General features: G+C 39.8%; 1 protein-coding gene across 13 annotated transcripts in view; it reads right to left on the bottom strand.

The window, feature by feature from the left end:
* The window catches only part of VEPH1 (ventricular zone expressed PH domain containing 1), a 173,046-nt gene that overhangs the window by 74,664 nt on the left and 86,009 nt on the right, over positions 1-12,373 (bottom strand). For all 13 annotated transcript variants that reach the window (XR_010919613.1, XM_067547631.1, XM_067547823.1 and 10 more), the window contains one exon: positions 27-166. Coding sequence is in view for 12 of the 13 variants with exons in the window: in XM_067547631.1 (XP_067403732.1) it covers positions 27-166 (140 nt within the window). In the remaining variant the exon portion in view is untranslated. The remainder of the gene's footprint in view (positions 1-26; positions 167-12,373) is intronic.

Below are 12,373 nucleotides of genomic sequence, written 5' to 3'. Positions count from 1 at the left end.
CCACCACTTATATGTATTGCACACACCTGCTGAAAGAGAAACATGATTTGGATCCATAGCTGAGGTTGTCGGCTGATGAGAGTAAAACTGGATTTACTGTACAGGCAGTAATGACCCTTCAGGGGGCAGCTGAAGAACAGCTTTGCTACACAACTTCTAACAGTATCTAGAAATAAATATACATAATATTAACATCAGCTACTTAAAAGAGATCTAACTACCTGATATTACTTTACACTTAAACATGCACTGCTTGTGGGTATAGGATACCACTATTTTCATATCTGAAACATACCAGTTATGTCTTCATTTCTTTTAAATGATGTTTTTCACTTTCTCTAATTTCAATTTTTTTATTCAGATAAGAGTAAATATTGATTTAGTCGGTATCATTATTTGTCTGTAAAACTCAAAATGGGTGAAATTCAGCCCTGTTCAGAGAGCCAGCACACAGGCAATATACCACTTAAATTGAATATAAGCCATAATAAGCGGTACATAGGCCCTGTGCTGATCCTGTGCACAGGGCTAAATTTCACCCACTGTACACATATTCTCCACTGTTTTGCCCCTTTATAGCCATTTATCGCTGACTCCACAAGGTGTGAGGCAGGGCAGAGTTAAGCCTTAAGTATGTATCACTTCCTTTTTGTCAAAGAATGCTCTGAAGCTTGTATTTTACACTCACAGACTTGCTTATTAAAACAGATATATTAAAACTGTACACAACTAATTCTTATTTAAAAGAGTTGGTTGAATGTTAGGTGGCAACTAAGTGAGCCTTCGCTTTTGGCCCAAGTTTATGCACCTCTTACGCAAGCCTTACTTAGGCAAAAACTGATTTCAATATGAGTTATGCCCAAAATAAGGAATTCAGGACTTTGCCCTTAATAAACAGAAGTTGAGCCATTAGGCATTGGTTACAGCAGTGTTACTCAACCCAGTGTCACTGAATAGACTGACTGAAAGAGTTCAATATATTTACAATACCAATATGCATGCAACGCGTTTTTTATACAGCAGTACTTAATATAGTCATCCTAAAAGTTACAATAAGAGCAGTTCCAGGGGGGTAGCCATGTTAGTCTGTATACAGCAAAAACAACGAGAGTCCTGTAGCACTTTAAAGACTAACAAATTTAATTTCTGCAGGCATAAGCTTTCGTGGGCTGCAACCCACTTTGTCAGATAGGGCATCAGATAGGGCCACGAAAGCTTATGCCTGCAGAAATTAAATTTGTTAATCTTTAAAGTGCTATAAGACTCTCGTTGTTTTTAATAAGAGCAGTATTATTCAGGATTCAGTGATCAATTTGGCATTCTGAGTCTGTCATCAGTTTAAAGGACTTTGGGTTCTATAAGTGTCACTTCTCATCAAGTGTATATAAAATAATCATCTTCATAATCATACATTGCTCTTAAATATCACCTTCAACCAAGGATCTCAAAGCACTTTGCAAATATTTACTAATTAAGAGTCACAACACCCAAGTGAGGTAGGAATTAATTGTTACCAGCATTTTACAGATGAGTAAAATGTATCACAGAGTGATTTGCTGTAAAACAGTGGCACAGGCAGTCCTTTGTTCTAACCACTGTATCACTGACACTAGGGCAAATACAAATATTTTCATAGAAAAAATAATGGAAAGTTTTGATTTGGGGAGTGGTTTAGCATTTAAAGGTTGATACATTAAATGACATGGGGAAGGTTGCAGAAACATCTATATATTCACAGGTGTAAAAACATCAACCCAACACTTGGAATGGAGATTAGATCATCTCACTGGAACAGACAGACTCTCTCCGAAGGTCACAGCTTGATTAGCTGGTCTCAAGGTAAGTACAATCAAAACAGGCCCTCATCGCTTACTCATGTTTTTCTATGAAAATCAGTATTGGCTTTGTTTATTTTTCTCAACGACTTTCATATGAGTTATTTATGAACAAACATGCAACCTGAAAGCACCCTCAGTGTGACGGTCTTAATGCAGAAGACCTCATGCACCACCTAATATACCATTATTGCATGATTCTGATCATATTTATGCTAAGTTTAACTAGAGTGGTAGCACAGACACAGCCCTTTAGATGCTTGATTCCATTTTTTGCAAAATATTGACTTTGAGGCCCGAATTCTCTGTCCTGGCTGTGCTAAGCTCAGTGCAAAAATGCAGTTAGGGAACCACAACAGCGACTTTCCACCATCTTTGCACTTCACCCATTGATAGAATGGCTGGCAGAGCCAGCCAGGCCCCCCGTGTAACTAAGAGCAATTCTGATGGTGCTCTAACTTATGCCCAGCTGCATATCACCCCAAGAGGCAATTTCAGCAGCTGGGAACAGTCAGATCAAACATGCTCATTATACACCTCTTAGCAACTCAGCTACACCCTCTCATGCCCCTCCTCTGGAGATTGCAAAAGGGGGATGGGCAGAGGGCCTTTAAGCTGGTTCTACACCACCTGGACATTTCCCCTTGTTCGTAGAATTCCTAGAGACCAGACCTACAAGCCTTATGGCCCCTTCACACTGAAGTATCATAAGGGAACTATAATGTAATGAGAAATCTGGCCTTGAGATTTATTATTGTCAATGGACCCAGGCCAGCAAGCATTCTGTGCATGCAATGCCCATTGATGCTAATGATATAAATGAGTAAAGAGTGGCAAAATGAGGGATGATTTTGGTTTTGCACAATTTAAGTCCCATCTATAAGAATCTTCTCTCCAAAATTAAGCAGTAACCAAACCAAGACTTTTTTAATAAGGTTAATCTTAGAAGGTCTGATTCTTCATTGCTCTGCACCCTGGTTAGTTATTTATGTCTGTGCAAATGGAGTGCTAAGTACAATCAAATCAGACTTCTCCACTCGTTTACAATGACAGTAGCATTCTATACCCACCTTGCACAAGTGTAGATGACTTTACAGGGTGCAAAGCAGTGGAGAATCAGGCCTAGAGGTTCTTGCATCAGTTTTCCTCCATAAGAAAGAAACAACCAGTCCAGCCATGGTGTGGGGTTGCTGTGCAACTTCCCCCACAACTGCTATCCATAGGGTGGAACAGCAGGCAGCCCTCCTTGCTGGTTAATGGGGCCACTGGATCCATACATAGACAAACATGCTACCATATTCCTGACATGCTTATGTGACCTTCTTGTGCCAGTTTAAGCAGGGCCAGTGCAGAAACCTTTTTGGGGGATGAACAGAGGTGTGCAGATACTCCCATATAACTGCTTACCCAGTGGCCTCTTGTGCAGTCCCTCTGAAATCATATGGCAGTTTTACCAAGTCCTCTGCACCCAGGTGAATATTGCCCTTAGTGACTGACTTTAGGAAAAGACACAACCTTTCCAAATTCCACAAGCTTCACTGCAACTGAAGGAAGAGCAATCAAGATAGCATCTTTCTGTAGCTTTGTCCATTGGTGCATTTTACTGCCAGGACTATGCATTTAGGCCCTGACCTAGCAAAACGTGTAAGCATATGCATAATCCTATTTAAGTCACTGGTATGACTCGGATGTGTGTAGTTATGTACATGCTTAAGTGCTTTGATAGATTAGAGCTTTAACCTATTTCCAGTATGGTTATTAGTATTACAAGTTTTTAATTTTTTAGTAAATGTAACTATTCACACCAATATAAGAGTTAGTTGAAAGAACTTGTGGCATATCACACTCAGTAGTACGGTATAATTAATTAATGCTGTTTAGTAGATTACCCTTTCTGGCACAAATATTCACCAAATTGCCAAGTTACCCATAGCAGACATTTTTTTTTCCAAACACCTAGGTACTTCAATACTGATTTTTACATGCTACATTTTAATGTATTTAAGAAGCTTATTGAAACATGCTGTGTTTTTAGGAGAAGTAATAGTTCCCCACACAAAGATTTTAATTAAGGAATTCTGACTTCCCAACCAAGTTGTACATGTTCTACACTGAACACTTACCCCACTCCCATCACTGTGATGCTTTGAAAACCACAATGAATCAAAGGTTTCCAGGGTATAATTCCTATTGACGTCAATGGTGTTACTGCAGAGATATATTTGGCCCTACAGACCAAAATCTGCTCTCACTCACTGCTCTGCAACTTGACTTTAGTCATGATCACCCAGACCAAGCCAGTGTATTTGCATTTGTGTACATGTAGCAACTGAGGGTAGGCTCTGGCTAATTAATAGGATATTTTATTCTAAATGTACAGATTAGGTTAGGCAAGGAGCGATGCTTACAAAATAATGTAGAAGTATCTAAAAAAAAAAAATCAACTGCAGACATGCATAACACAGTGACAAAGTTTTGCATTTCCATTACAATAAGATACATACACACCTGGGCAAAAGATTCTTTTATCACCAATATAAAGTAGGAGATACAACGTTTGGGGAGAAATGTGCTTGAGAATAGGGTTCTGTATTCACTTACAATAAGTGCTTCCAAGGATCTCGTGTCCACAAAACAGAAGAATCACAGTGATTTAGTTGTGGGAGGCAGTGGGTAACCATGGAGCAAGAAACGAATATTCCATATCCCATGCTCATAGCAGAACTGGTTTTCATGGCAGAGCAGCATAGTTCAATGTGTCGGAGATATGAGAGCGGGTCGAGGATGGATGGATGTCTATCACTAGGAGTTTCCTACGCACACACATGCAGTTATTGTACAGAAGGCTCAGCCTCTATTCCAGCACCTGGGCTGGAAAAGATTCTGTGGAGAGCATGAAGGGCTGCCCCATGATTTTCCCATGGACGTGGAGGTGAATTTTGTTTCCTCAATTCTTAGGTAGTTCCTCACACAAAGCCTCCAAACTATTCACTCTGGGTTAGCACTGATGGGGAAAGATGATGAGTTTAACCCTAAACTGCATGTTATCAGTGAGCTACACCAATACATATGTGATCCTTGTCAACAAAAGGTAACAGTTTTGAAGCAATTTGCTCAACATTTAATGAATCAGTCATGCCAAATGCCAGTAATTCAGTACTGGCTTAACTTTCTACTGATGTTATTTAAAGCAATGAAGTCCAAAATACAGCAAAGATGGCTCTGCAACTCTTTAAAATAATTGGCCAAAATGTGTAATGGCAAAAGGAAGGGAAAAGGTAACAAATTTCCTTGATGATAGCATTATATCTTACATTTGTAAAGCCCCTGAAACGGGACTAAAAACTAGTTTAACACTATGAAATTAATTGTCACTTTTAAAAATAGAACATTTTAAGCAATTTGAACCAATTTCCAGCTCATTTAATAACCTGCCGCATCTGACCTAAATCAAAGTTTATGGAAACACCAACTCAACCTTTAGATTAGTGACTCTACAGACACCTCTATACTAAATGGATTCTTAAAAGCTGTTACTATGAAAAAACCCAGATGGTTCAAAGCAGAAACTGACTTATCTTATGACTATTTTAAGAACATTGGCTCAAGGAGCTGGACGATAGATGATAAGTTAATACATACTTGAGACAAAATTGTTTAAGATTCCTTGTGCTTGCTGTTAGGCCAAAAGACACTGCATGAGGAGGGAGGGGAGGGTCAGGGACAAGACAACATGACATAGGATACTTCCTCACTGCAGAATCAGTCATCAGCACTTGGATGTAAATGCTCAGATTGGCCTAATGCAGGTATAAGCCATTACACTGCAAAACCACTCAAATGCGGCTGGTCTGGTGCTGCACTCACTGGTGTGAGGTGCTAGGACACATCTGGGGTGATATCTGGGGGGCATCTGGAGTTCTTCGTGCAGCAGAAAGCTGAGCCTGCTCTGTGATTCTTTCCCAATGAATTGTGGGAAAATTTATCTGCCTTTGGGGTACACAAGAATTGTGAGAAGGCTTTAGAGGACTATCAGTGCTCATGGACTTTAGCCTGCATCCACACTGGGTAGTGAGTGGCTTACCAGCCCAAGTGTAAGCAGCACTCAGGTGATAGCCTATATCCCCGTCAGGACAGGTAGTTTCAGTGTAAACAGCACCACATTCAGGCAAGAGATTTTGTGTGTGGATGGAAGCTGAGTTAGAGGCACCACCCAAATAAAATCTCGAGTGAACCCTGCAGTGAAGAGAAGCCCATAGTTCTGATTCATTTTATAAGGAGCTTAGACACATATAATACTACTGGTGGGTATTTTAGAAAACAACTGTCAGTTATGTAACATTCATATTAATAACTCCCCATCAAATTAAAAAGTATGGGATCCTCTCCTCTGGATAGAGGCATAGTAGCATATGTAAAGGATTTTGGTTCAAACAGCTACTCTAGGAGATGTAGGAATAACTGATTTAACATCATGTGAAACACATTCACAGAGGCAATGAAAAATATAAATAATTGATGAATCACAACTTCAACAATAAAGAAAATCAAAGGTAAAAATTAAGGGCCTATCCCAACTCCCACTGAAGCCAATGGGGAAGCTCGCCATTGACTTCAGAGGGAGTAGGATCAGGTTGCAAATATATCATAACTCAGTGCAACGACAAAGCTACATGAAACCAGGTCCACTAACTCCAGTCAAAAAATATTTCTCACCACATCTGTCTGAAGGTTTCACACTGTTAGCAAAGGAATAACCACCATTCAGTTTTTGCAAGAAACAGGAGCAGAGGTATTACATTTTCTAATGTAATTAATTATTCAGGCTGAGCTAGGGGAAAAAAAGCAAAATATGTTAGCAATTTAAGGGCATTAGAGTTATGGCTTGATATTTATCTCAGTTTAACTGGTCATTAGATCAGAGATAATATGAGACCGTGATCTTGCAAACACCTATGTATGTGAATAACTTTATGAGAGTAGTCCCACTGGCTTAACTTTATTCCCATGAATAAATTTAATTTATGCACATATGTAAAGTGTTTCCAGGATCAGGTCTTTAATAAGGAAACAGAAGCAACCATAAGTAGGGAAAGAGGCATAAAAAAACCTATACAATTTTTCAGAACTTCAGTTTTAAACCATTTTCCCTTCATTGCTTTTCTGTATCTATCTCATTTCTTTTGAAGATGGAAACAATAGAATATATTTTTAGAAAAGAAAAAGGGAATTTATAAATGTCTTTTATGTCTTTTAATGTCTTTTATAAAGGCCCTTTGATCTTCATCTTGATCTTGAGCACTAGCAGTTTGGCAGATTATTGTGCGTTGTCACAACTGAGGCAGAGATATTTCACCTCCAATATACTTACCTGGAATGTACCTGGATAAGATATAGTGATATTGGAGTCCAGAAGGACAAACTCAGCTTTTAGTATAGTAAATTTAGTTCTGTGAATATTAATGGCAAAACCCACATCTGAAACATGGATTTGTTTAGCTTTATAATGCTTTTTTCCCTCTGCTTCCCCCCATTATAGTGAAAAGTCTATGTCAATGGCATAGCAAGTGGAAACAAGCAATGATAAGGCATCTTTGTTGCAGGGTCCCATCTTCGAAGCTGAAGTATGTTTATCTGATTTCCATTTATATGATGACTCAGCTGAAAAGAGCACCAAAGCCAGTGGGGAACAGCAGGACCCATTGCTGATGGAGATAGGAAGAAAAGCAGGACTCTGGATCCAGAGGCCTAGTCTTGTGTTGCATCCCAGACTGGGAGAGTCTGCTGTTTTTACTTTGTTGCTGCTGCTTACATTAACTTGTTTTGGATTCCTTTTAAGGAACATCGTCGCTGACTGCACCTGTGTTTTTTTTTTCTTCTGATTGCAGTCCACTTCCTTTCCTGCCCCTCTCTCAAAGAAAGCAAGAGCCCTCCCAGTTCCATAGCCTCTCCACACTCCCCTCCGCCCCGCAACAGAAACCTTCACCTTCCTCCAAAGGGCTGCTGGACTCTCTTTCCATACTTTAGGCCCCAAGCCCTCTCCACTCTGGACTTGATGCCAGTTCCTCCTTAATCCCTGCCTTACCTTTCAGTGAAACCTGCCTTACCCTACCTGATCCATGAGCCATAGGAGAGGTCAAGAATTAGCAGCAGGAGCAAGCAGGTTATCCTAGACATGCTGTCTGGGGGAGAAGTATAGTTCCAATCAGTGGGGAGGCTGGATGCATCATTTCTTGCTCCTCCTAAGCATCCAAATCTAACCCACCTCCCAGCAGCCAGAATTCCTGCTTCCTCCCCAGCACAGTGCTCATAACCCCTCACGAGGAATTAGCCCATTGCCAGGCAAAATCCACTTAGAGATTAGTCCATTTCCTATGGTTAATTTAATGCTTCCAATTACTGTACTAGAATGAAAATGCACTTGATTTGCTAGTCCTCACTATGATCACACATCTGTGCAGGCAGCAGACAGAAGTGTGTTAGTGCTCCTATTACAATCCTTGCAGAGCTGAGGGTTTCAGTGAAACCTGACAACCACAATCAGTGCCCACAGGAAAGCCATTCTGTATATTAACACTTCCATTTCCCCAATGCATACATTTCTAGATACGGGCTGAATCTGGGACTTAATATTAGTCCCCAGTAATAAGATGCCAACTAATGCATTTTGGCATAGCCAAAATTATGTCTGGAAACGTTGGCTTGACTCTTTGTAACTCTGTGGTCATATTGAATTAGCAGAGGCCCATGTGTTCTAAATCAGTGTTTGGCTTATGCATGTTTAAATTTATCAAAAGAGTGCAAAGGCAAACACTGCAGGGGAGCCGTGATCTTTTCCATCTATTCTGTCATATGGTACCAATTATCTCTCAATTCAGCATAAAACATAACAATCACCAGATTTAGGTCCAGGGCACTGCAAACTAGTTTTTTCCCCCCTCTTTAAGGAATTTCTGTCATAAATCCTATACAATTTTTGCTGTTTATATTTTATCCTGTAGAGCTACCAAGAATCAGAAATGACTTACAACTGGCACAGCATATGCAGAATGTTATAATATTTTCACATTTTCATTGAATGGCATTACATTTCCAATCTGATTTTGATGTTAATTCAATAACCAACTTGCCTTTGAATGATACATTAGAAATCCCTAAGCTCTGTCTCTGGGGAAAAAAAAGAAAAAAAGTTTAACCCCTGGACAGAGATGTGCAGATTCTAAAATGTCCTCCACATATAGATACTTTCAAGTATTTTCTTTCTGAAGGTCACATGCCACACAAATTACCTGTAATGGTTTACACAAATTACCTGTAAGCTTAAATTTAATAAAGGTACTGGGGAGTATTCAGGAAATTACAGACCAGGGAGTCTGGCCTTTGAGTAAGCAAGATCCTTGAACACTGATAAGATATAAGACCACAAAGCATCTGGAGAAGTATGAGCTGCTGAAAACTACTTGACTTTGTTTAATAAAAAGTAAAATCGTGACAAATATGAAAAAAAATTTCAAGGAAAAATTCAGACACTTAAATAGAGGTGAGGTGATGGACATAATATACAGGACTGTCTATAAGGCATGGAAAAGAAGAAAATATGGGTAAAATGGTTCAAATTAAACAACAACTGAACCAGATATTCAACCCCAAATGGAAGCAAACCCATGTCAATTAATTTTGTGGGTTTCAGATGACTTCCTTCTGGCCCCCTTTTGGCACCAGAACATAGTGCTTAGCTCCAAATATTCACTCATTCCAAGACATCAGTATCTGGGACTATGTTCTATTTTGACCATAAACACTTGCAAACATACTCTGAACTTAACCATGATCTTAGGCTCTCTACACATTCAAGCCAGCCATCCAGCTTCATCTTCTATCAAAGTTCCTGTGAACCAATTTCTCTTCAGGTTGATGTAGTTAAGGCACATCAGTTTCATAGCCAACAGCACGCAAGGGATTGAGGTGGCCAGCATCATGTCCAACCAGCTTTGACTGCCCTAACCCATTTTGCATGTACATGAACTGGCAGTAACCTTTCAGTGTGAGATCAAGCGAGATGCAAACCCAGGACCTTAAGGAGTGTAGTCAAGCACCTTAATCACTAGTCACCACACCTCCTAGTCCCAGGGTGTAAATCATTAGATCACAAATTTGAACATCCCAGAATGCACTGTACCTTACAAAATGTGATAACAGCTGAGGAAAATAGTGATTGGTTTTGTTTGTTTGTTTAATATTTAGGGGCAGCTCCTCAGCTAGTGTAAATGTAAAGCTAGTGTAAAACAATATATACCAGCTGAGGATCTGACTCCAAAGTTTTTAACCTGACAGTGTTCCTTTAAAATTGTAAAGTTCAATGTTCAATGTACAAATCAATCAATATTACAGGGATTTTGAAATACCATATAAAGAAATATTATGGGCCATAGAAATTGAGTAATACTATTGGCTGAGTGTGTAAATCAATAAAGAGTTTGCAAAACTCATGTTATAAAGCACAAGTACTGCTATGCAAAGACTGCAAAATACACACTGAGTGTGCAAACTAATAGTAAAGAAACTAGTGCAAAACAAAACAGTGTAACAAAGCAGAGAAATACATTGTATGTATGTATTCAATGGTAGGTCAATATATGTATTTATTCATATCGGGATATAAAGAGAACGAACGAACGATTAGCCACTATCCAGATCCTTGCTAGGAAGAGCAGCATAAAGCCAGAAACATGGGCCTGATTCACTTTACACTATTTGTAAACTGTTATAACTCCACTAACTTCAATGCAGTTACTCCCCATTGACACTGGCATGAATAGTCAGACCCACGGTTAAACTTACTAAAAGAAAGATGATTCAGAGGGGCATTGATTGGCATTTTCAAGGTGCTAAAAGGGATGGGGATCATATACTTTTCTACCCACCCTTTAAACTGCTAAATACTAGGAGATAAATTCTGCATTTGGATCCCTATATGCAACTCTCACTGAAGTCAATTGTTATTCCATGCCTCTATCCAGGAAAAGAATTTAGCCTTAGGACTCAGGGACACAGGTTTCTTTTAAAAAATGAAGGAAAATGGCAGAGGAAATTATAATTGTGGCAAGGCTTTTTTTAATATAGATGATGAACTTCTAGAACACTTTACCTAAGGCACCAGCAGAGGTAACTAGATTATATACAACAAATACATAAGGTAGTGACGATCAGCTAGGCCCTCACCTCTAGAATTCATAACTACAGCCTAGTTGAGGGAGTTTGCTAAGTGGTGATCTTCACCACTGCTTCTCTGAGACCTTCCCAAGAAGTTCCTTCTGGACCTACAGGAAGCTATGCCATCTACCAGAGAAGTGATTTGTTGTGGTTAAGGAGGGATTATGTTCAGTTTGTGTTTAACATATAAAGCAGTGTTGGGCTGAATCCCTATGGTTTATGGGCACCTGCTGTCACTGTTGCTTCTAGTTCTTTTGAATGATGTATTTCTAGTTTAAATGAAAATTAGGATGATCAGATTTTAGAAGTACAAAACTGAGATTCCCGCCTTAAGATTTTGTGAGGGAAGGGAGTACACACTGGAGGGTTTAAGCAGCTGTGGAATGTCCAGTTAGGAGAGAATTTGGAAGGATTTTGACTGTTGGGAAGTTGCAAGTTGTCAGAGCTACATGGTGGCAGGTATTGGTAAAGGTCACAGGAAGGAAGATGGTATAGAGAAACATGCCCATTTCTCTTTCCCCTGTTCTGAAGGACCTTATCACTTTTGCCTGTCTTGGTTTTCTTCCTCCTTTCCCCTTCACCCTATTCTTCCAGCTTCCCATATGACTATGCCACTAATGTTTTTGTAGTGACCTGCAATATCCCCTTGACCACCCTACTGTTCATTTTGGGACACAGCTGTTCTTCTGTCAGACCTCTACGCATTACCTGAGGTATTTATATGGCACCCATTACCATTTTATCAGTGCACCTCATAATCTCTAAGGTACTTTCCTCACAACACTCTTGGGAAATAGGGAAGTACTATTTATCTCCATTTTACATATGGGAAACTGAGGCACAGAGAGGCTCAATGACAAGCCCAAGGTTACAGAGGAAGACTGTGGCAGAGCCGGATCTTGAACTCAGGCTAGAGCATTAACCACAAGACTATCTTTCCTGTGTCTAGGTGCCTGTCAGTATGAAAAGTGAATCCGCACATTATTGCATGATGGATTATGAGGTTTTTCCAGTCAAGAAAATAGCCTATAATCCATACTGCAGTAGTACAGAAATTCACAGTTCATGAAGAGAGAAAGGTGGATAGTGCGCCTGGACGTTGCAAAGAGACAGCTGAACTCTTAAGTCACCATTACGGCAGTTGTGCTAAAGGAGGTGCAGTGGAGCTTGGTGAAAGAGGAGGGGAAAATAGTTGGGCAGCTGCAAGGTGAGGGATGTAGATAGGGCACTTCCATGGGAGAACAGATGGGAGTGGCTGAGGGACTTCCAAGGGTAGCTGGAATGGATGGCTATCAGTGGCCAGATTTCCAGTCATCTAATCCTAG

The sequence above is a fragment of the Emydura macquarii genome, unplaced genomic scaffold (assembly GCF_026122565.2).
Source record: "Emydura macquarii macquarii isolate MOO-44397 ecotype Brisbane River unplaced genomic scaffold, CSIRO-AGI_Emac_v2 contig_18, whole genome shotgun sequence".
NCBI classification, from domain to species: Eukaryota; Metazoa; Chordata; order Testudines; family Chelidae; genus Emydura; species Emydura macquarii.
The sequence above is the reverse complement of the archived record's forward strand: the minus strand, read 5'-3'. Positions and strand labels throughout refer to the sequence as shown.